General features: G+C 40.0%; 2 protein-coding genes across 2 annotated transcripts; both read left to right on the top strand.

Moving 5' to 3' along the window:
* The first annotated feature begins 5,662 nt into the window (after nucleotides 1–5,662).
* Nucleotides 5,663–13,030, top strand: CBR4 (carbonyl reductase 4). Its single transcript, XM_052690190.1, has 6 exons — nucleotides 5,663–5,779; nucleotides 8,889–9,031; nucleotides 9,564–9,684; nucleotides 9,793–9,929; nucleotides 10,491–10,625; nucleotides 11,939–13,030. The coding sequence occupies exons 2-6, from the start codon at nucleotides 8,890–8,892 to the stop codon at nucleotides 12,115–12,117; spliced, it is 714 nt and encodes a 237-aa protein (XP_052546150.1). The 5' UTR covers nucleotides 5,663–5,779; nucleotide 8,889; the 3' UTR covers nucleotides 12,118–13,030.
* Nucleotides 13,031–18,602: 5,572 nt separating this feature from the next.
* Nucleotides 18,603–23,929, top strand: CUNH4orf33 (chromosome unknown C4orf33 homolog). Its single transcript, XM_052690100.1, is given in 5 exon segments — nucleotides 18,603–18,775; nucleotides 19,536–19,635; nucleotides 20,455–20,592; nucleotides 21,290–22,034; nucleotides 23,913–23,929. Coding segments are annotated over 4 exon segments (639 nt in total). The 3' UTR covers nucleotides 21,518–22,034; nucleotides 23,913–23,929.
* Nucleotides 23,930–24,995: the final 1,066 nt, after the last annotated feature.

The raw sequence follows: 24,995 nt of genomic DNA, 5'->3' as shown, positions 1-24,995 counted from the left end.
CTTCCAGTATGTCCATTTCATCATAAAATGAATCTCTGCATGGCTGCCTTGCCTGGAGATGTTCATCAGGAACCCAGCAATGCCTTCTGTCTCTTTAACATAAATTTGCTAGCACAGATATTGCATGCTAATTCCACATACATGGGTTTTCTCATCCCTGAGGGAGCCGACTGTCTTATCAGAAACAGAATGACCTTCCTGTCAGCATAACAGATTTATTAACTTGCAAGAATCTTGTTTTGGAACCTCCTGCTGTGTTGTGAAGTTCCAGATGGCAAAGCACAAGAGCATGGCAGCAATTTTATTTGCCTGCAAGCTCCCCCCACTTGCATTAACTGACTTGTCTTTGTTATAATTTCTGAGTGTCCAGGTACAGAAGCTTTGCAGCAAAAGGCTTCCTTGTTACAGCTAAATAATGGCGATCACTGCCTTATTTACTTCTCAGTCTTGTCTTTTTTCCTCCAACTGCTCAACAAAATAGGCAGCTTAGGTTGGTTAGAGATATGAAGGATGTTGCAACTGGATTTAGCGCTGCAGCCAAAATGGGTTATAAAAACATCGTGCAGAGTTCTGCTGCTAAAAATAAGCATGCATTGAGTTGGGGAAAATGCAGGGAGGCTGTATAAGGTCAATCAACACAACCTTACACGGCTCTCAAAACAGGGAAAATCTACCCCCAGTGCCCACATGTTTTTCAAGAGTGGAGTCCTGCTGTGTATCGGGTGAAGCTTGTCTGATTTTTCCCTTCGTGGCCCATTTGGTTTTCTGCTGTGCTTCCCTGTGTTCCCCAGGCTGTTTCTGGCAGATTCTTAGCTTGTTTTTGTTTTTTTTCCTTGCATCGTTCTTATCAGGCAGCGTACCAAAATGTCATAAATAGTGCTGTCTCACACGTATTTAGCAGATCATTTATTTATACGTATTTAACAGCAGTTCAATCTAGACACACATTACCAGATAAGCTTTTATTTTTTTTTAAAGAACGTTTCTTCCAGAAAATGGAAGTCTAGGAGTGTTTAGTAAATAGGATAAATCTTAGTTAAAAAATCACAGAAAGGGCAAAGTTGTTTGTTTGTTTGTTTGTTTGTTTTGAAATTCTCTTACTCTTCCCTATTGAATTTATTTTTGCTTCCTATGAAAAAAAATCAGTTACTTTATTTATAGAAGATAAATTATTTTCCAAATGGGGCTTAAGACCTATATCTGGTGAATCAGGATTTTTTCAGGTGCATTTCTATTTCTACATGAAATCTTACAAGTGCTTCTTCAACACAAACAGAAACCCCAACCTTGTACACTGAGATCTTTCCCCAGGCTGTGACAATAAGGGAGCTGACAACCATTCACCTTAATTAAAGATGGGAGAACACTCAGAGGGGAAAAACATTAAGTAGTTTAGCAGGTCTTAACAAAACTTGTAGCACGTCCTCTGAATTGCACCCCTGCCATTAGCAGCCTAAAGAGCTTTTGCTTCCCATCCTTGTGCTTGTTATTCTTCCTTCTTCATTTCACTTGGAAAATAAAATTGGACCACAAGCTTCTGGGAATCAGAGCTGCTATCCTGCTTTGTTCTCTAAAATGGTTTTTATATTCAGAGTTATAAGAAATTGCAATAAAATAAAAAACCAAACAACTTGCTTTTGTCATATATTTGTAAGTGGTGGTGATTATCACATCATGCTTTCTTAAAGCTTCATATTCCAATGGATTTAATGAGCACACAGGAGCCAGATGGCACACCATATTTTTTTTGAAAACATTTTAGAGCGCATGACAGACAACTGATGGTGACAGCAGTACTTGACTGAGGTGTCTGCAAAGCAAATGTGTGACATGTTGCTATTAGAGCAGAATAATTGTTTGTGAAAGGCATCCTCAAATTGAGCAATGATTTGATAAAGTAGACAGGAATGAGTTCTGCTATGTAAACATTGCACGCTGCAGACATGTTACCTGCTTGTATGTAGAATGCCTTAAATTGTGATCTGAGTGGAAATGGATGATGCAGAGTTGTGTGGCGCAGTGGTAGTCAGTCCTGATTTAGGCAGTTTTGCTTGAAAACCTTCAGTCTGTAGGCAATATTATGGGGGGAAAGAAAAAAGAAAAGATTGTAGATGATAAAGATAACCGCTTCATTTTCCTGTAAAACAGAGAAAGGGAAATGTTCTTTTTCCTTCGGCTTAGTAGGAAGAGGGAAGTAAAGACAGAAAAGCAATGGACTTTCATTGTTACAGTGAAGGTTGGTTGGAGCTGCAGACACATCATAAGAAGTCTTGTTGCAGAGAGTAAGCTGGGAGGAGAAGCCAGCTATCTGGTTTTGGGAGATAGCAGGGTCTCTGATAAAGATCTGGTCATGGCTTATGCACCTGCTCTGGCTGAGACAGAGGAACGCTAGCTTGATTTTCCTCAGAATATGCATTATTTCAGCTAAGCAATTATGTGAAAGGTAAACCTTTCAATTTTTCTTAACAAAATAAATCAAAATGTGGACAAATGTCCTTTTTTTCCCCTTTTTTTCCTGAAGATGCACTTAATTATGATTTTTTTTTCTGCGTAATTTTCAGTGCTGTTCAGAAATTTTCGTTTGCTAACACGTAGTTCCCTAAAAAAATGTACCCTGTTCAAGCAGTGGTCTTTGAATGTTGTGTTTGTTGAAAGAAATAGGATGGGCAGGGAGAAGCATTTCCTGTGTTCAGTAATAAAGAAAATGATGACAAGAAACTGGATGATAAGGGGAGTTGAGCTCTGGCAGAGTTCATCCACAGAAGGCTGGGAAGGATCTTATCGCTGTAGTACGTGGAATACACTACATTCTGCATGTTCAGTACAAAAGCAGTACAAAACCTTACAGAGAAAACTGAGGCAAGCAAGGATAAAAACAAAAAAGTACTTAAAGTATGTAAATGAAATTGTTCTGTTCTGGAAAAGCAACTCAGATTCCTGTAACACCCTGCAGGTGCATCAACTTGCATCACCTTTACACAGCCAGCAGTAATCATAGTGTGGTCAAGACATATCTTCTAGACTCATCTTCTAAGTTGCTCTTTTTTTCCCCTTTGCAGTTACTCGTTTTATAGAAAATATTAAATATTAAGTGTATGTATATGTAGATCATAACATTTCCTTCTGGGATTTCAGGACAGTAGTTTGTGCCATCTACAGGTTTTTGTAAGCCACATGTCAATTGTATGGATGGGCAGGGGTGCTCATCAGAAGTTAGAAATGGGCTTCTAGGAGAATTTTATAATGAACTGTGCTTTTGAAAATCCATACATGTGGAAAGTGATTAAAACTATTGAAATAAGATATGTTTTATATAAACAGCCATCACTTCATCTGGTATGGTCCAGAGACGCCAATAGATTAGTTCTTGCCAAGAAAACTAATTGCTTATGTTTGGGTTTGTTTTGTTGTTGGTTTTGTTTTTGTTTTGTTTTGTTTTGTTTTTTTTTGAAGGGCAATATTCACTACAATAGATAAATTAAAAAATGTGCCAGCAGGCATTTAAAAATAGCTCTTCTTATCTTTAATAATGTACTTTCTACCTCATTAAGTCAGCTGATTGGGTATTATTATGCTTTACTACTCTAATGCTCAATCATTGGAAGGAACTGCAACAGCCAAGGCTTCTGTATCTCTCACAAGGAGATGAAGTTCTCAGCTGCTTAGTGAAACGTATGAACAGGATGAAATGACAACAACATACTTCTGTGAGGAGATGAGATACAAAGCTAGATTAATTTAGGACAATCTGATAGAGAAAATTGAATGTCAGGAATTGAGTTCCTTGAAAGTTTTCCAAGTATTACTATATGTGTTTCAAGCTGTAAAATGGGTAACAGCTGTAATGAGTATTGTCTTTGACATTTCCCATAATGCTGGTGCAGATAAAGGAGGTGAGCAGTCTGTGAGATAGGAGTGGTTGTTGCTGTCACTATCACAGTTGCTATTTATTATGGACCGTGTTCAACACTCACTGCTGGCAAATCACCAGCTGAAGTTCTGCCAGCGTAAGTCCTGGTTAGGATCACAGGTATTTGCAGTTATGGGGGAAATGGCTGCATAGACTCCTGACTGGCTGCTTTCTGTCAGCAAGTAGATGTGCCGCCTTAAACCAGGTATTCCTCTGCTCAATAAATCTGTGCCTTATTAGTGCTAATCTTGCAAACATTTTCATGATCCTACACTGAACAATCCTGCAAAATAGGTGATACTAATAAAAAAAAAAAATAGGTTAATGCCATTATGCCTTCAGTTTCCTGGTTCACACAGCCTGTGGTCTCTTGCTATTCATGCATGCTACAGGTTTCTGAGTAGATAGCAAGAGAAATCATGAAAGTATTTCACTTTTGTATCCTATTGAGTTCAGTTAATTTTTTTCCACATTTATTAACCTCTTCTTTCTTTTTGCTCCTTTCTCCTTGCTGTCATCTCACAACATCCCAGTTTCTTCCCTTTTCCCAACAGAACAAACTTGAAGACACAGTGAATACAATGCACTGAATGGAAATGTGAATAGATGCAGAAATGAATTTTGCTGCATTACCAGGACCAGTGTGGGCGACAGTGCCAAGTTATCCATACCCTGCGTGGAGATTCAGTACTTGAGGTTGTGGTTAGTGTGATATGTCAGGGTAGGAATAACTCAGCATCACAGCGTGATGGGAACGCTGGCTGTTCAGAGTGTTTTGCTGTTAGTGCTAATGCTGACAGCAATTTTCTGTAAGCATATGAACTGAAACCCAGTTGTGTTTGCTGATAAATACTTATAAAAAATATTCGTTTTATCAGCAATTGGAATGCTATCCAAAGAGGTTGTTGCAGGATAAATTTTTTGCATCACTGCCATAGATGTTATCTTGCAGCAAATACAAATATGTAGCGAACGTGAGTAGGGATGAGCCAGAACGAGAAAGATGAAATGATGAAGAAGTGGAGGAGACCGATGTGTTCCCTGGCACTGCTCTCCTCACTGTGGAGCTGATGTGTCGAGGGAGGCAAGACATTTCTGGAGGTACAGTGAGATGCCATCTCTGCAGTGCTTCCTGAATGCCAACTTTTAAGACCGGGTGTGGTAGAGGGGAGTTGATTTTATTTAATGTGTGACAGCCCTGGGAGGGGCAGAAGGAAGGGATGCAGCTCCTCAGTGCCTGGGAGGAACTTTGTCACGGACCTCAGGAGTGAAATCAGCTGAGGTGTGAAATGAGCTGGTTGCTGTGGGGAAACCTGTTTGGTCAGGAGAGCCTGACAACAGCAGGGACTTGCGAGAGCCTCTCATGATTTTGTTCTGAGCGTGTTTTGCTGGACACGTGCGGCTTCACGGAAGCATGGCAAATGAGGGGAATGTATACTCCTGTATATGATGAAAAAGTGCACCTAATCGTGCAAAACCATCCAATTGTGGAATGACGCAGCTCATTCCTTAGAACACACTGAAAGCACCACAGAGGTTTCGGATGGTCTGAAAAAACAAGAAGAAACAAAGCAGTCTTCAGTAGTAAAGATGACTTAGGAACAAAAGCCTGGTAGTTTGGTCACCCATACAGTTGAACTGCTGCGGCTGGCACAAACCCCGCGAGCAGCGTTTCATGACTATAAGCGGCGCCCAGCGCTGAGCGCGCCGCCCTCTCTCAGCCTTCAGCCCCGCACGGCGCCGCCCCCGCGGCCTGTGGGACGGGCGCGTCCCGGCGTGCCCCGCGGCTCCTGGGCGGGCTTTGCTCGCGCGTGGGCGCCATCTTGAGCCCGACCGCCGGAAGCGCGCTGCGGAGCCCCGCCCCGCGAGGTGAGAGCGGAGCTGCGCGGCGCGGGGTCACGGGGGCGTGAGGGGGGAGCGGGCGCTGCGGGCGCTGCGTGCTGGCCTCGAGAAGACGCTGTTGCTCGGAGAAAGCTTGGTCTTTGGGGATTAAGTCGCAGCTCCGAAGGATATGGTGTTTTTTACTTTATGTGTGTCAAAGCATGCACGCCTCCTGTAAACAGCTGGTTGACGCACCAGGATGTGAAGCGTTCCTTCTGAAAGCATCACACAGGAAGGGCAGGATGATGCTTTTCCTCCCTAAGACTGGAAAAAAAGCCATGGGACCAGCGCTGAGGGCTCTGTGTTCTCAGACATCTTCAGAGCTGTTGGTTTTTTTTTTTTGTGTAGGTCTGACTGCATTCATCAACAGTGTGAAATATCTCACTGTAGTTAATCCCAGAACTGGTTCTGAAGCTGTGGGTACAAAGAGTAAGGTGACACTCCTAACTTCCTGGGAGATTTTTTCCTAATTACGGATATCCATTCAGAAGTGACCTGGACAAGGCCCTGAGTGATGAGACACAAACTGGCATTGCTTTGGGCAGGAGAATTAGATGAGATGGCTTCTAGATGTTCTCAACCTGGCATCTGTACACGCTGGAAGAAGCGGTCCTTGAAAGCAGCCTTGTGAGAAGGATCTGGGGGTCCTGATAGATAAAAAACTTAATATGAGTCAACAGTGTGCTCTTGCAGCTCGGTGGGCAAATGGTATCCTGGGGTCCATCCAAGAGGGTTGGCCAGCAGGGACAGGGAGGTGATTGTTCCCCTCTACTCTGCTCTTGTGAGGCCCCATCTGGGATACTGTGCCCAAGTGTGGAGCCCCCAGCACAAAAAAGACAGGGAGCTGTTGGAGAGGGTCCAGAGGAGGGCCACTAGAATGATCCGGGTACTGAAGCAACTTCCTTACGAGGACTGGCTGAAGGAGCTGGGCTTGTTGAGCCTGGAGAAAAGAAGACTGCGGTGTGACCTCACTGCAGCCTTTCAATACCTAAAGGGAGCCTACAGAAGGGAGGGGAATCAACTCTTTGAAAGGATTGATAAGTGTAGGATGAGGGGAAATGGTTTTAAGTTGAGGAGGGGGAGATTCTTTACCCAGAGAGCGGTGAGGTACTGGAACAGGCTGCCCAGAAATGTTGAGGATGCCCCGTCCTTGGAGGTGTTCAAGGCCAGTTTGGATGGAGCCCTGGGCAGCCTGGTTTAGCATTAAACGTGGAAGTTGGCAGAGGGGTTGGAGATTCATGATCCTTAAGGTCCCTTCCAACCCTGGCTATTCTGTGGTTCTGCGATTCTGTGTATATAAGAGAGTGGTTAGAACATAGAAGAAAAGAGAACATTGTTGCAACAAAAAGACAAGATGTTCCCGGAGTCTGCGTGGTTGATTCTGTGAAAGAATCGCTCACATTAGAGAAGACCTTATAGATCAACAAGTCCAACCACAACCTAACCATACTACCCTAACTCTAACAACCCTCTGCTAAGTCATGTTCCTGAGCAGAATTGATCCCTCGAGGCGGAAAACTCAGACTGAGACTTTGTTTCTAACGAAGTAGGTCATTAAAATACAGCTTGGTTGTTCCTCTAGTCTGCTGAGGCAATAAGAGCTACAGTTCTTGGGTGCAAAACCTCTAGGTTAGTTTGTTGCAGACTAGCTACCTAATGTGAGTACCAGAAAGGTTAGCCTTCTTAGTGAGATTGTAGTACCTGTTTTTCTCACTGAGAAGCTGTCTTTTCACAGCACATCTTTTTGTCACTGAGAAGCTGTCTTTTCACAGCACATCTTTTTGTATGTGTTCTTGAGATAGAAGCATCTATCTTCTTCCTGCTCCTAGGGATCCAACGTGCCAGCTGGGAAGCAGGCACGTGGATTGATTTCAGGCACTTATGATCATGTTCTAGTCTGTAAATGGATGGGCTGCTCCCTCTGGCAGATTTCAGTCTTCTGTAACCAAAATCTGTCAGAGCACCCAGTCATTTTCTGGTCTTGTGTGGCTAAAATCATTACACGAAGAAAGGAATTGATGGTGTCTGTGTATGTGCATGTGCAGTTTTAGTTAAAACACATCAAAAAGGGCATAATAGAACTAAATAAGGAAAAGGGTAGGGTGACAGGATTTCGATAGTCTTTGTTAGAATAAGGGATGGCTTCCACATGTCTGAGAGTCACTAAGTATACCTGGAAGAGGATACAGGGGATATGGTAGAATGCTAAGTGTAGTCTCTGAAGTTGTGGGCAGAAAGGGGAAGACACAAGGAGTGTTCTCTAATCAGAAAGCCATTCAAACATAAAACAAAGTACTTTTCCACAAATAATGAAACTCGTTGCCTCGAGATATAATAAAGGCAAAGTATAATTGGGTCAAAAAGGATTTATTTAAATGTATGGAAAAGAAATTCATTACTTTGTTTGTATCCTTCCTTTGGCTCAAGAAATCCCTAAGCAGCTGATGATTGATTTGTAGAGATCACAAATTAAAATCTCATTCCACAGGAGCATGTTTTTACAGTCCTGCCTATACATCTAAGCCAGCTATTTCTGAGTCATTTGAGATTTCAAAAAGCATTTTCTACCTTCAAATGTAGAAAATCAAACAAACAAACTCTAAGACTAGTGGCAAAACATAGTATTGTGTGATAGAACTTAGTTTTAACCTGCTGTAAATATAGTGTTATCAAATCATGCTCCAGAAGTGTTTGCAGTTTGGGTGTTCAGCACAGATACATAGCATGGAGAGAGACCTCGAGGCTGAATTTAGTACTAGAATAGTACAGAAACAGTATAATCATATCTACTGTGCTGGCTTTGAATAAACAGCTGAGTGATACCTTATGGTTTTTAGATATGTAAATCATGTATTTCCTTAAATTCTAGACTACATGCATAATTTTTTTTCAGAAGTAATTAAAGTGGTGTCTACTTTACTTCAGCTATTTATTTTTCCATGAATAAAATTAAAACAAAATCACAACTTTTATAATTCTGTATTACAAAATGCTGCAATCAAGTAAGGATCGTGGTATTGACAAGAACAGTTGTTGTTCTCTGCAATGTTGGCCTGAAACTCACGCTTTATTTGCAATTTGTGGATTATTTTTTTAGGATGAACAAGGTTTGTGCCATTTTTGGAGGATCCCGAGGAATAGGAAAAGCTGTAGCAGAATTATTGGCACAGAAAGGATGCCACCTGGCAATTATTGCTAGAAATCTTGAAGTAGCCCAAAATACTGCATGCGGTCTTGGTGGTATGTATACTGCTGGCTTGCAATGATTTCTTCACTGCCAAATGCATAGGTAACTTGTGAAAGTTGTAAGTCATTAAATGAACTGTATTGTTTAAATAGATGAGGAAACTGGGAGCAGAGGGGAAGTCATTTCCTTACACCTTTGTTTCCACAGTACTCTTTGGGAATAGTGAATATATTGCAATTCATATCGTGCAGGTAGAATAGATTCAAGGAGTTGTTCAAGGTCGCAGCAGGGAGTCGGTAGGAATTGAGTCATCCGTGGCTCCTGAGCAAGCTAAAACAGAGACCAGTCAGATCATGCTGAAGTTCTGACTTCAAAAGGCCCAAAGTATGATGAGACTTGTCACGTAACGAACTAGTACAGTTCTTGAAAATTGTGCTGATTTAATTCTCTGGAGATGAAATGGGTTCCTCAGGTTACAACTAGTTCAACATCTCTTTTTTTTCAGTTGAGTCTATAAATTCTTAAGATTTATGAATTGCAAACTTCTTTCTACTGTTATCATCACGTGCCTTTATTTCAATGCAGCTGGCCATTTGGCACTTAGCTGTGATATATCCAGAGAACAAGAAGTCCAACGCGCTTTTGAAGAGATACAGAGGAATTTAGGTCCTATAAACTACTTGGTTAATGCAGCTGGGATCAACAGGTAAGTTATTAGTTAGTGTAATATTCATTGCTCGTGTTTAACTATGAGTAAATGCGATCATTGAGGTTGTACAGTGAGCTCACGTGTGGTTTTTGGTCTGTTTGTCAGGGATGGCTTGTTACTGAGAACCAAGACTGAAGATATGGTATCCCAGATTCACACAAACCTTTTGGGAACAATGCTGACATGTAAAGCTGCTGTAAAAAGTATGATTCATCATCAAGGAGGTGCTATTGTTAATATAGGTAAATTGCTCGTCTAATCCCATGGAAACATATCGAAAGTACTTTTCTGGAATGGTCTGGCATGTGCAATGTTGAAATGTTGCTTTTTGCAATTGCCTGTTTTCTTTATATTTCTTCCTGTGTGTAGCATTTCTCTGTGAGTCCTCACCCTTAAATGAATTTCAGCAACTTCTGAATGTTGCTTGTTTCAATAATAAACGCCTAAGAGTTTAAATATTTCTGAAACAAACAAACAAACCAATGTTACCATTCCTTATCAGGGGACTTTCAGTAGCTAAATCTACCACCTTCTGGTTATAAGAACTAAATTGGTGTGGTAGTTCCTATTTTTTTTCCAATGGTATTTTTCCATTTTACTTTCCTGATCCCTGTTCCTCAACATAGATATGCATTTATCATTAAGATCACAGATAATCGAGGGATCTGCTTATTGCAATAGACAGTAATGTGCATTGAGTAATATACTTTTAACTCCCTTTAATCTCATTTTCTATTAAAAATTTAAAGCTGAAATAACAAAGCTATTAGATTCTAACCTCTTCCAATGTTGTTTTATTTTAGGAAGTGTTGTAGGACTTAAAGGCAACTCTGGTCAAAGCATATACAGTGCTAGCAAAGCAGGAATAGTTGGATTTTCACGTTCTCTTGCTAAAGAAGTAGCAAGAAAGCAGATTCGAGTCAACGTGGTTGCTCCAGGTTAGTTTTTGGGAAATTCCTGTATCTCCACTGCAATAAGTGAGTGGTCTTCAAGCCTGCTAGATATTTGATGTACTCTGAAAGTACTTAAGACAAATTACTGTTTTTTTTCTTCAACCTTTGTAAGTAAGTGAGGTTTTTTTTCTGTTTTATTTTTTCCCTGGTTTAACATATTATATATTCCTTTACAAAACACTGTCGTTTTTCCAAGGGAACGCTGAGAAATTCAGGAGCATGTGTCTACCTGTTCTTCTTTTCACATTTATGTAAAAAATGGCTTTTTTTCTTTGTTCCTCCTTCAAAATCTGCCATCCTTACAGATGGAAGAATTAGAAATAGCTATATACAGATAGCTACCTTTGTGTAAAGAATGCTAAAGAATGCTGCTAAAGAATGTTTATTTGTTATTAGAGGAACATTAAAGAGCATAAGAAGCTGCCTTGAAAACATCCCTTTCTTTCCTTTTAGTAAACAGAGATGGTCTGGAAAGAAAGTTTATGAGGATGGTTTCACAGGACAGTCTGTTCCAGGCAAACCACCACCCTTAAGAAAAAAACCTCGTGTGTCTTGTCTGACATTCTGTGCTCTGAGTTATGTGTGTACTCTGCTGCTCGCCTTGTGCTGCTGTGTCTTTCAGACTTCCCCAGTTCAGCTCCTGAACCAGGCAGGAAAAATATCTTGCCTTGGTTAGTGAGTTGAACAGCTGATAGGGGAGATTTATACAGCAGAAAGTGAAGCTGAGGCATCTTCTGAGTGGCAGAAGGACAGTAGATGAGATCTTTGTGAAGCTGCAGCTTTTGTGAAGGGAAATGCAACAGTGGGAAAATTAAATCTCAGAAAATTGAAGTTGTGAAGTGTTGTCCTTCAAAACTGTGGAGAAATATCCCTCTGAGAGTTATAATAGGAGAGTTATAATAGAAATTCTCAAAGTGCTGGAATAAGCTCTGGAATTCAATGAAAGCACTTGGCACAGTAAGTGTTTCTTGTTAGGGATCTCACCCCCATGTTTTTTTTTAATTGTGTATGTTTTGATGGCACGTTGACTTGTTGTCTTTCAGAAAAGTCACAGCATGTTTTTTGAGTGCAAAAAAGTTACTTTTTTTTTTTAACACAGATCTCGTTACGTCAGTGCTTCCAGAACTATGTTGTTGGGTAGGGGAAAAAATTGTTCTTGGCTACAACGTGATGCAGGCTGACTTCTAAGACTTTGGAGAATGCTTGCTGGGGACGGTCATATTGGAGGTTTCAGGGGAAACTCCTCTGGGAAAATTTAATTGGAAATTAGGTCACTCTTCATGTTCTTTCTTTCTTAGGTTTTATTCACACAGAGATGACTGCTCATTTGGAAGAAGACAAGCTGAAGAAAGCAATTCCCCTTGGAAGATTTGGAGACCCTCATGAAGTTGCACAAGCTGTTTTATTTCTCCTGGAGTCCCCTTATGTTACAGGCAGTACTCTAATTGTGGATGGTGGCTTGCAGCTTTTGATTTAGATATTACCTTGAATAAATACCTGCTTAAATGTCAAGTGGGTAACATACACATGCTAATTAAGGAGGGGGAAATTAGTCTAAGATTCATGTATGCAATTGACTTGATATTCTTTAATCAGATAACTAATTTGTTGCAGTAGAGTCCGACAGGTATGCTTAGCTTCCTGAAAGAGTCCATTTGGTTGTATGAAGTTTGCATATGTAACAATTCTAAAAAGGTCTGCCTTTGGTATGGTGATAGTTACAAATAACTTCCTGATGCATTTTTAAAGCACTGTTTTTATCAAGACACGTTTTCCAGTTTGGAAACGGAGTTAGAGATTTTAATCTGAATTATTGTCTTACCCAAAGGTGAATAAAATGTTTATTTGCTGCCAGTTACGATTGCAGTTCTTCATATATGTTGAAGACTGTGAACCACATGGTTTTTTGATTCTTATCAGTCAGTCCCTACAAAGTGGCAAAGAGTTTCCTTTGTTTTTTTGTTTGTAGCAGGAACTCCAAAGGCAGAAGCTTCTTGGTCTCCAGAGTTCCTGAATTGCCTTTACAAGGTGTAATTACATGCCATATATTTTTATGGGAACAAAAACAGTTCCATCCTTAAATGTATGTACAGTGATTAATTAATTCAGTAGCACTTAATTAGATTAAAGGACCATTAAAGGTCAGTAGAGTTGCTAATTTAGTAATTTTCTGAGTTCCAGCTGCACAGACACTGGTCACTGGTGAATGGTATGGTTGCAGGCCTTGCTGCATGGAAGTCTTTTCACAGGCTCAGTGCATGCTGAGAAGACAAGTATTCCTTTTGAAGTGCAAAGTGGTGCTGTGTGTCTTCTTCTGCTCTGTCCAACTGTGTTATGTTGACACTCTTTAACATGTATATATAGTCAATAAAGTAGCCATTTATTTTACTCGAAGCAGCTTTTGAAGCAAGGTAATTATTCAACTGTAAATGATCTTGGATGTTGCTCTCTTACTGAAAAATTACCAAGAGGTTGACCTCAGGCTTTTCTATTGAGATCAAGTAATTTTTGGTATTTGATGTTTTTATCTTCTCTGAAGAAAACTGCAAATGTGGTTTAGGATTTTCTCTTAGCTCCAGTGTTCTTTGCATCGTGATCCAGATGTTGATTCAGCTTTTGAAATTTCTTCCCATCTTGGCACAAACTGAAGTACAGAAAGAAGAGATCTCACTGATGATAACTTTGAGTCTTTAAAGTCTGAGATTTTCTTCATTTGTGTGGCTGGGAAGTTTTGTCTTTGTGCCAGAAGAGAGTGCATTTTCAAGCTTCTCACAGGTATTTGTACTAAGAAATAACAGAAGGAATGGTTGTGTTTTCAGGGAGTTTTACAATTGTTTGTGTTGCTTTTGGAATGTAAAATATCAGTAAACGTTGACCTTGGAGGCCTTATCTTACTGATACCTCTGATGAGAGGTGGTGCTGCTGTGAAAAGCTGTGTTTCCTATGTGTCTGTTCCAAAAATCTAACTGCTAATTATGTTTCTCTTTGATAGGAGGAACTGGCCAGAGAATAGTTGAATTTCTTCAGACAGCACTGAAAGTGAAGGGCAGCTGGTACTGCCATTTTTACTAGTCAAGCCATCAATCATATGTTGGTAACTTGACTGCTGCCCATACTTGCCCTTCATTTTTCACATTTTTTCTAAAAACATCCCAAATACGATATAGGACCTGACTGAAGTGTTGCTTGCCTGTTTAAAATGCATTTTTACTCTTCAAATCTGGAATTCAGAACTGAAGACAATATGAAAACAAGAATTCATTTCACAGTTTACTGTGTACGACTACCCCGAAAAGCAGTACTTGTATTGGTCAGGCCAAGTTTCTGTCTGGCCTGGTGTGCTGTTTCAGACAGTGGAACTAGTGAGCGTGTAGGGTAGGTAACAGATGAAGTATGTGGTGATGTCCCTGTAGAACTCTTTATTGAATGTGTAGAACAGACATTCAGATTTTCCATTTTGGGCATCTAACATCTATGCCAAATTGCTTAAAAAATATTTTGGTGTCTCCTTCATGTGAGCAGTTCTTCAATAGGACAGTGTGCTTGACTGACTTAGCATGATTTTGCATTTGAATTGGAAAACTTCAGCCTACTCTCTTACTAGTAATACAAAGTTTCTCTGATTCCATTCCTAGTGGAATTGAATGATTTATACTCTGATTCATGTGGTATTTTTTCACCTGCTGTATTTCTTAAAACTCTTTATAATCTTTTCATGGAATCATTAAGGTTGGAAAAGACTTCTAACATCATCTGTCCACCTACCACCAAAATTAACCCCATTAATTACTTTAGTTAAGTACCAGTATTCTGCTTCCTTGTTAGTTTAGAATGAACTCTTATAGAAATTCCCACTATTCCAACAGTTTCTGCAGTATTCCTCCAAATTTCTTTATTCAGGCATGTATTGAAACTTCGCCTCAGCATCTGATTTTGGGAGTGCTTTAAAGCAGGCTGCTATCCAGGGTTCGAGTTCAACTTATGTTTTATTCCAGCTCTGTTCTTCTGCCCCAGTGACACCTTTGTGTCACTGATGCCTGCATGGCCTGTCACCACCTCCCAGAATTTCTCAAGAGACCTCTGATACGTTTTGAGGGTGGCTGCTTTTGTAGCTGTCATTTAAGTTGCCATGCAGTTCCTCTTTAAATGCAATCTACTTTCTGACTCACCCATAATTCCTGCCCTGTGATTTTTCTTTCAGCTAGGTTACTGTTTCAGAAAGGGTAGATATAATACTGTCCTGCAGTATTTATTCCTTTATAAAACTGCTCTTCTATTGCCTTTGCACTCGATTAAGTTTACGTTTTGTATGTGATTTGCATGTTCTCTGTTTTAGTTGAACTCTGGAGGGCATTGCAGGCCTAGCATGTTAATTACTCTGTATCTCTTTTCTGCTTTAGGGAAGATAGTGGACTAGATGTGTTTTTTTGCTTTGTTTTGCTTTGTTTTGTTTTTCTTAGCTCAATCAGTGAATTCTTATTTCCACTTCTCTTCAGAAACGTGTTTGCACCTGTCTGTGTCTGGGTTTTTCTGAATTATAGGCACATATTGCAGTGGATTATCATCAACAAAAGCTTCTAACAGGATATGTAATGTTGGTGATGGTGTTTTTTTATTTTATTTTATTTTATTTTATTTTATTTTATTTTATTTTTAACTACAGCAGCTTGTAAATAGGAGATGTAGGGAGGAACAGTTTTTGCCTAGTATTATTGTCCACGTGTGACATCCCATGGAGATATCCCATTTCAGCCTCCTGAGGGCAGTCTATCCCATGGTATTATTAGGTCAGAATTTGGTTAATGTATCTGCATTGTTCTAGGAGAGTGTAGATACAAAGGCATGCGTAGATACAAAGTTGATACTGGTGTCACTGTTAGCAATTTTGTAAAATCCATATCCTGAACTGTTCAGGGGTGTGGGGCTTGATTTTGAAAAATAAATGTCAGTTTATTGAAATTGAATTATTTCAGTGTTGAGTTCAGTGAAATTTGAATAAGAGGTGGATATCTAAATCCCCACTTTCTAAGTGTCTTGACTACATTATTACCCACAGTTAAAACACATATTGCAATGATCCTCTCTCGCTGTTGATCTGTTTTCCTCTTTTGAAGTGTTGCATAGTTTGAGAGCTTGTATTGCATGAAACTGAGGGGATGTTGCCTGTTGCAGTTATGTGGCTGATTTCATTTTATTTTTTTTCTTTTTTTCTTTTTCTTTTTTTTTTTCTTTTTTTTTTTTTAAGTATAATGCAGTTCATTTAAGTAAAGCTGATGACAACAGAACTTTTCAATACCAGCTGCACCACAGGTAATGAATCAGTGCTTGAAAAGATGGGGCAGATGTAGTGGTGGAGAGAAGTCTTTGGCTGTGCTTATTGCTTGAAGTCAGAACTCTGCTAAAGTCCAGACTATATTGTATTTTCATCACAATATGCTCAGCTTCTGACTGTAGGTTTTACTGAAGGTTCCTTTTTGCTGTAGATGGTAACTGAGTAACAACAGTTACCTGTTCTTTGACTGACATCTTTAGGTAAGCATGACCACATGTTCTAGATGATTAACATGCAGTGAGTTTTATTGATGAGAAGTGTTTTATTCAGTAGTATTTAGATGAAGCTGTCCAGGAAGAACTGTTTGCATCGCAGAAGTAATAAGCTTAGTTGTTACCTTTAAAGAACATTGCATTTGAGCTCCCCTTACTGTGTTATCTTTTGTAAGCAGGAGCTGCATTTCTGCTACAGGAACTGCTGAGCAATGCTCTGCTATGTCAGCTTTCTCGACTAACAAATCGAGCTTAACGCCACCTACAGGAGTTTGGTTCTGAATTCTGACTTGACATCATCTGAACTCTGACGCAAGAGCCCTGGCAATGCACTCATCAGTTTATTTTTTTCCATTTACAGTTCTGCATTCTTGTTTCATCTTAGATCTGAATGCTGCTTGCCCTGCACAAAATTAGGTAACTGATGTGTTTGTCCTTGGAATTAGTGATGAGAAACACTGTTAGAACCCATCTCCATTCTTAGGATGCATAGGCTGACCCAAAATTTATTGTTCCAGAATGAAGATAACTTCCTTTCCTTGTACCTGTTATATTTTGCAAGCGTTCAGTAAGCTCAGAATTGATTCATTCTTCTGTTAGACTTCTTAACTATTTCTGAGGGAAACAACTAATAGAACCTTTTTAGGTTTGGAAATTTAAATTGTGAAATTACTTTTAGTTTTAAATTTCCTAGGGGAAAATGAATTGAACCCATTCTTACCACAGTTCTCTCTTGTCCAATATTTAAGGTTGGCTGGAATATTAAAAGTTATTACAAGACAAGGGATGTCTAAAGAGATACCAAAAAGATCCCCTGGGTTATATTTTGGCTCACTGGAAAGATGTTGCTGGTGAACCAGGGGGAACACCGGGGAAGAAACCAGGAACATAAATGAAGTAACAGGACCAGAAAGGGTTAAGGGGAAAAAAAAAAAGCGAGTTTGAGATGTTAGAGCTTGTGATCTGCTGAGACAGATGGGTGCTGGCACGAGAACACCCCCCACAGAGATCTAGGAAGCCAAATATCCCAGTGTTAGCACTGGAAGCCTTGGGGGGAGGTGAAACTGAAATATGTTAGTTAAGTGTTTCAATTGTCAGCAGCTGGGGACTTTGGACTCATCAGACTTCTTTTTGTGCACAAACTGTAAGGAGTGGTCTCTGCAGCTGAGGAAACCTTAGGCACATTCAGTGTTTTCAGTGTGATAAAACCCTTTTGGGATGCATTCTGATACAAAAAGATGCTCATTAAATATTGTAATCAGTGTCCCTGTATAAATTAGAGAGCAGGGAGAAATGGCCCGTTAATGGTACTCTGAATTACAACATCCTGTCGCAATTAATGTTGTTCCTGAGAAGGGAAGGTAAATGGGATGAAATGGAGTCTGCAAATATGTTTACCCTTAAAAATCTTTACCCTTAAAAACCACCCCAAATGGCAACAGGAGTGTGAGCTGGGACCTCCCCCAGACCCTACAATATTAGCCCTGGGAAAGGAACGTGAAAGAGAAGGGTTTGACCAGCTCTGTGATATTGCTCTGTGTGCAGTATAGGACAAAGGTGTGCAAAATTAGAGAAAATGAGGATCCCTGAGGAATCGCCAGAACATTGTAAACCTCCAGTGAGAGTTAAACAGAAGGATGAGGAGAGTGACCAAGAGATGAGGACCCCTCCTGACAGCCCAATGTCTGCATGAACAGTCACTGAAAGATAACTCCATTGTGGTAAGCAGTGGGAGCAGAGGGGAACTCTCATCGTTAATCATTGTGCAGTTTTCCTCCTTTGACCTGGAAACATGGGAAGGAGTGGCAAAAGCATACCAAAATGATACCGTTAACGTAACCCATCGCTTTCAGTTTTTGATTAAGCAACATAACCCCGACTGGGCTGACATCCAATTGTTCTTAGATTGTATGACAGAGACAGATACTTTTAAAGCCAGCACAGGATTTGACCAGTGACAGCCTGCAGGAAGAAGGGCAGGATATTAAGGATCACTTCTCCCTTTGCAGGACCTGCATTGGATCTTAATCGAGCTGCTGGGTGGGATCTTTCGGTTGCTTATAGGGGATGGATTGTGAAGGGAATGGAAAGGGCCATTCTGAAAATGATCAACTGGTCAGCCCTGTCTGTAACAAGACAGGGTCCACAGGAATCCCCATCTGACTTTTTGGACAAATTATGAACTACCATGAGAAAGCATTATCCTTGAGACCCAGGGTCAGAAATAGGGGTACAAATAATTTCCTTGTTCATCAACCAGGCTGCAGATGACATCTGATGAAAGCTGCAGAAATTGAAATTGTTAGAGAGCAGGAATTTGAAAAATTCGGTAGGTGAAGCATGGAGGATGTATAGTAATAGGGAGGAGGAAGAAAGGAAAAAAGAGAAAAGGATGTTGGTTTGCAAGAAGCTGGGGAAATGAGAGCTTGGACAGAGGAGGCCCCTGAAGAAGGACCAGAGCGCCATCTATCGACAGCGAGGAACCAGTGTCAGGCAAAAGGCAGAGAAGGGAGGGAGGACGGGCTCAAATGCGTTCCCCTATTAACGAGGAGTGATGCGGACCTGGGGAGTCTGTCCTCGCGGATCCACTGGTTAGAATGAGGCTAGGGGAAAAACAACTGGGCCTTTAAAACTGCAGATCCAAAAGCAGCAATATGGGCTCTTGTATTTGTCAGAAATCTGAATTTGAGAAGCGTGGCTTTTGACACAAAAGCTTATGTGTCTCTTGTGAAAAACATTGCAAAGTATACTAAGATCAGCAGTTGTTGGGTATGTGGTCAAGTCAACAATTTCAATTCTCCACTTCTTGGAGTTCCTATGAATAACTGGATGGAGGTGAATCCATCTGAGATGCACAATACCTTGTACCAATGTAAAACAGGAAATTCCTCCCTAGAACTAATATCTTTTAGGATGATTTTGGTAAACTCTTCAACACTGTAATACCTCAGGAGGATAGTTAGGGCAGCTTAACAAAACTGGACTGAGGTAACTGTGGTTGAAGGTAGAGTGGCTGAGGGAAATCAGCCAACAAATTATACAAAAGGAAAGAAGATGGGCAGACTACCTGTACAGCAGGAGCACTACCCAGGTGACAGGAGCAATAAGCATGTCATGTGTATTGTGGTTGTGTAGAGATTCAAGAGCCTGAAAACTGTGACCAATGCAATTGGACAGGGGATTGTGCTACATGTTATCTGTCTCCTCCATCACAAATGTTTCTTACCCATAGCATGACTGGCATTGCACGAGGTGTTTGGAGGAACTTTAATAAGCGTTCTGTCTCTAATTCCCTGATTAGATATAAGGCTGGATACCATAGTTCTGCTAGAGTTTTGGTTCCCTCTTTAGGTGTAGCAAAGCTGGAAGGGGCTACAGTGAATATTACAGCAGAAATTTAGGTAATTTAGCAAATTCAACAGCTGGAGCTCTTTATCACTTGAACTGGAAGGTAAACTCATTGAAAGGGGTGGTCTTTCAAAACAGGTTGGCTTTAGGTATAATAATGGCTCATACAGGAGGCTAAAGCAGCTATTTGTAGCAGTAGTTGTACTGTGAGGTTATCCTCATAGTGATAACCTGCACAGGATTGCAGTGTTCTTTCTGGTGCTGTTGAAAAAGCCTATGTGATTATGCCACCTGTAACAGGCATCGTACGAGCCACCAGGTGGAATCTGGAAAGTACTTCAGAATGGCATTAATGTACAACAGTGCTCCTTGAGAAAAAGATTGTCATGGTTTTATCGTTTTTCATTATTGGTATTCCACATCATGACATCATGTAGGGTACTGGGAGGTAGAGAGTTAATGCTCCAGTTCCATGGATCATCGATAGTTCCAGGTATAGCTGTCTCAGAAGGGAAGAGCAACTACATATCCTGTAGGACCTTGCATTTCCGTTTTCCCCTCAGAGAGTAAGATGAAACCTGTCTGCAGTGTCACGAGATGCCCCTATTCCCTTTCTGCTCATCTCAGTAGTGTGTGCTCTTACATGGCTCAGCTTCAGCATTAGAGTAAGGCCTTTGGTTTTTGAACACTCCCATTTTATTTGATTTATTAGTTTCAATTGTAATTATATTGTATTATACTGTGTTATCTTGCATTCTGACATTACATTTAGTAAATTGGCTTTCCTCCTCAGATCTTTGCTGCTGTTTTGTTTTTAGGCCCACCTCCCTACCCTTTTCCTTTTTCCCCTTTTCCCAGGGCATGGACCTCCCTGCTCCATTAGTCATGGAACCGGGCTTTTTTCCCCCCTCATGTTTAATAGGAAGAACTTCCCTTAGAATTTGATGTGACCAGAATGGAAATCAAATGGAAGAGTAGAGCTCATCTTCCTTCTAATTATTTTCCACCAGGCACTAACATGTCCAATACAATTTTTGCAATTCATGGCTCAGGAATGGGGAAAATATGAAGAACTTTCTTGTATTATCTCGTGACAACTTGTTACTGTAAAGTAAACTGCAGAGTGCCTGTAATATCTTTCAAGAAGGGATTCTTTCTTAGGGGACTGCTTCATGAAAATCCTGTCTTTTTCAGAAACTGGTAGCAGATGTATTTATGTCAAGAGATCACTTCTTGCTGCTTTACTTGCTTTTGGTTTGTCTTCACATTAGGTGGGCTCTACTTATTTAGAAAATTCCATTTACTTATTTAAGTGATTAATGGTTTTGGATGTTCTGCTCATTGTTTGGCAGCTGTTTAAGTATCAATAAAAACTTAGCCTCTGTCTTCTCTCTCTATTGTTCCTGTTTGGTAATATAAAGGAGAAATTCTTAGCAAGAACCAGTTCCTAATGTTCAAAAGCAAATGAGATGCAGTCTTAGGGGAAACAAGAACGCTTATTAGCTTCATAGTTTAATTATCCTGTTCTGTCTTTCTGTTTTCTGTAAAGAGAGGATATCCCTGTGACACGACTTTTCAGCTGGTCAATAGCTTTAAACAGTATTTGGCTGGAGTGCAGATGTGTTGTAAAGCAGGGTATCCTTTTCATTCTTACTGCATTTTCAGTCAACTTAAATTAACAGTTTAGAGGTCATCTCTTTAACTTCACTTCATGCTGTGTTACTTGTTAGTAGCTAAGGATTTTGCTCTCTTTCTAGTACGAGATTTTCAGAAACAGTGTTTACATTCCCAGAAAGCATGGAAAAAACCCATTAGTTAAACCTACTGAGAATGTTGTAAGACAGTACTATGAAATTGACATGATTTTTTTCTCCTTTATCTATTGTCATTCCCTGGAACTTTTCCAAGAATTGAGCCTGAAAGTACTAATGCAATAAGATTGGTAGCAGCCTGAATCTGATATATGGAATTCTTACACTAATTAGCAAAATGGATTGAGGCTTAGATTTTTGATAGCGTTAAGTTTGGATGAAGCTGTATAAGAACAAATTATTTGGTGCAGAATTCGTAAGTAAAAGCTTTTATTGACAGCAAAAGCATTAATCAATTATAAAACCAACAGTAAAATATCCGGGCCAGTTGCTTTTAAATTGTGAAGTGTGCAACTGCCAATCTGTCAGTTCATCTGGGTCTGGAGCTTTTAACCCATGCAGCACAGACGAACTGACCCTTTTGATAAGGGGAAAATTGTGCTTAAATTACGGTTGAGTTTCCATGAGAGCTCTAAGACTGATAAGACAAGTATCTGGCGTGGAATCTGTTTCTTGTAGTTGCTGCATTTCTGCTGTGTTTTCACCCTGTTTTGTTTCTCTTGATCGCTGAATGTAAACTTGCATGCCTACATCTTTTTTTTTTGCAACCAGGAGTGAGAATGCCTCCTCCAGGAACATAATTGTCATGGCTTTTTGTAATCCAGTACTCACACTGCAAGATGCTGTGCAGGTACAACATTAGCCAAACCCATTTCCTACACTTTTCACTTGCATATTGCTGAAGGGGAACTTCTTTCTGTTACTTTGTCTGTGGTTCTAATTCCATGTGGAATTTCTAGCAATAATTGTACACAGAGAGTAGTCCTAAAAAAGGTCTCATGCAATCCAGGCAAAATTTCTGGGGAAAGTCATGTTTAGTAAGACCTGAATACTGTTGTATGCCTACAAAAGCTTGGCTTTTTCGTGTCACCTCCAGGATTCAGTGCAGAATATTTTTTTGCCACTTAACCCCAGAAGTATGCAAATGTGTTGTGGGTACCTACTTTCCTCCTTAATAGTAGGGGTATTTTAACACCACTCAGTAGTGCCAGATTTTAAGATCTAATCTGTGAACTTTCACAGAATTTAGTTGTTCCTTTCTTGTTCTTTCTAAGGTGTTGTTTAGAAAACAGGAAGCTTTCCCCACTGACCTGATCCTATGTCTGAATAGTGGATGACTTCAAAACCAAAATTCTCTGTTTTAGTTCAGAATGAGAAGTATTTGAATCAAGACATGGTTCTCAGTCTGTTACTGCTAAGAGGGTTCCCTGCATCCTGTTGAAGTGTCATCACCACAGAGTGGAAGTTGGTCATATTACAGGCAAGGAGGATTGTTCTGAAAGTCTGAGAGCACATGGTTGAGTCAAGTGAAAGATTATGTTTCAGAAGTTACCCCTTACAGTCCTGCAGTTTCCTGGAAGAAACTGTTTGTGTAATCTAACATCTTGCCCAAAGCAGGGCTGTCATTGAAGCCAGACCAGTTTGCACAGGGCCGAGTTTCAATTAACTCCATAGATGAAGATGCTGCAAACAGGCTGTGGTTGGCTTTTTCAATACTCAAATAGTTACATGATGACAACTTTTACATGTTTTCCATTTTGCAATTTGTCCTCATTGCCTTTGATCTCCAAGAAGAGTTGTGATTTCTTCTCTGTAACAAATGGTCATGTAACTGTAGATAAGAGCTCCCAATGGGCTTCTTTAAATTTCTTATTCATTTTGTTAGTAAGCATCTTCCTCTGAGGTAATACTGAGAAACAAAAGTGTAACTTGGGTTGCAATTGAGAGGCAGTAATGTTCCCAAACCTTCCGTAATTAGATCTTAAATGGTTTAAAAAAATCTTATGTCTAGCTTTGGATGTCAAAATGTTTGGAACTTGATGATCCTTAGGGTCCCTTCCAACCAAAGCCATTCTGTGATTCTTTGATCTGCAGCTTCACTGGGCAACCTGTTGCAATGCCTCACACCCCGAGTAAAGAATTTCCTCCCAATATCTAACCTAAATGTCCTCTCTTTTCATTTACGGCCACTTTGCCTTGTTCTGTCACAGTGTGCCTGTGTGGGGGAAAAAAGTCTGTCCTCTTCCTCTTTTTTAAGCTCCCCTCAAGCAGTAGAAGGCTGCAATGAGATCTTCTTTGAGCCTTCTCTTTTCCAGATGCACAAGCCCAGCTCTTTCAACCATTCTTCAAAGGAGAGGTGCTCCAGCTCTCTGAGCATCTTTCTGGCTTTCCTCTGGATCATGGAACTTCAAGTTCTGATAAAACATTCCTGGTCAGAGTAGGCAAGCCATTTTATTATATGGACATGCATGGGTTTAAAAGGGCTAGCAAAGATCTGTGTAATCTGTGTAATTTATTCCGTATCTTTCTTATGATATCTGAAAGCATCATTTACAATTAAAATCCATCAGAAACATGTTGGATGACCCTGTTGTACATCTTTCCTGGCCTCAGTTAGTGGGGGTATCAACTGTAGAATTGATTTTTACCTTACTGTATTTTTCCTGTAATCTGTTTGTCAGTGCCTGTAGCTCATTCTTTCCCTGCCTTTTTCATAAAACCCTTCAAGATATCCTTGGAATGAGAAACACTTCTAAGGTGCAAGTCAAAGTCTGAAGTTCAGTGTTGTTGAAGAGCACCAATGCTTAAGTTCCCTGTTTACTACAGGCCTCTCTTGCTTCAGTTCTGAAAACGTCAAGCACCAACTGCAGGCCTGACAAGTGGCTGGACATAAGTGATGTGCCCTATAATCTGTTCAAAGCCTCTTGTACAGTAACACTTCTGTTTCTTTGAAACCACAAATCTTTTTGGTTTGTTTGTTTGTTTCTAATTTTGATGGATTATGTTTCTGGGAATTGCCAAATGTGGTTTTTTCCTTTTTATTTTTTTATTTTTTATTTTTCCTCTCAGTAGTATATAAGTTTCTCTTTTTGTGTTGGTGTGTTATTCACACACTGATTGAGAATGCTATTAGTTGAATTGTTCTGTAGAACAAATTGCCCATGGAAATACTACACACAATAATGCTGTTTGTATATACAATATAAGCTTTGCTTATCTTATATTCTAATTATACTATTTTTTTTTTTTTTTTTTTGCATTATGGCTTCCCTAAGGCCAGTGAAGTCACATAATTCAGAATTACTAGGACATCCTCAGCAGTCTGCACGTTGTGAACGAGTAGGCCAGCTCCTGAAAGTCATTCTCATGGGGGACCTATCAGAAAACTCCATGGGGAAAAATGCTGGCAGTTGCTAATGCCTGGGAAATGGGTTATTTAATACGTGGCAGAGGTAAAAGAGCCCAAGGAGAGCATTTCAGTAAGAAAGGGAAGGAAACAGCCTGTAGGCATGCTGAGGAACTGGAGGGAGGGAGTTCTCAAAATATTTTGTCATGTTTCTGGCTGTTATTCTTTTCTCAGGAAGAAAGGTAGAGTGGTTGTATAGGTGCTTGTCTGCAACTTGCCTGCTGTCATCTAAAACATTTCGTATTTATCTACTTGCACATTCTTTTGGAGCAATTCCTTTGAAGTTATCAGGTATTAAGCATTATTTGAGTAATTGTAGTAAATTTTAGTTTGTAATGCTTTGAAAGCTAAGTAAAATTGTCTCTTGGACATCACCAGTATTGCTTCTGCATTGCATAACAGTGC

The sequence above is a fragment of the Tympanuchus pallidicinctus genome, unplaced genomic scaffold (assembly GCF_026119805.1).
Source record: "Tympanuchus pallidicinctus isolate F22 unplaced genomic scaffold, pur_lepc_1.0 scaffold26, whole genome shotgun sequence".
Taxonomy (NCBI): domain Eukaryota; kingdom Metazoa; phylum Chordata; class Aves; order Galliformes; family Phasianidae; genus Tympanuchus; species Tympanuchus pallidicinctus.
This window is presented reverse-complemented; position numbering and strand designations above follow the sequence as displayed.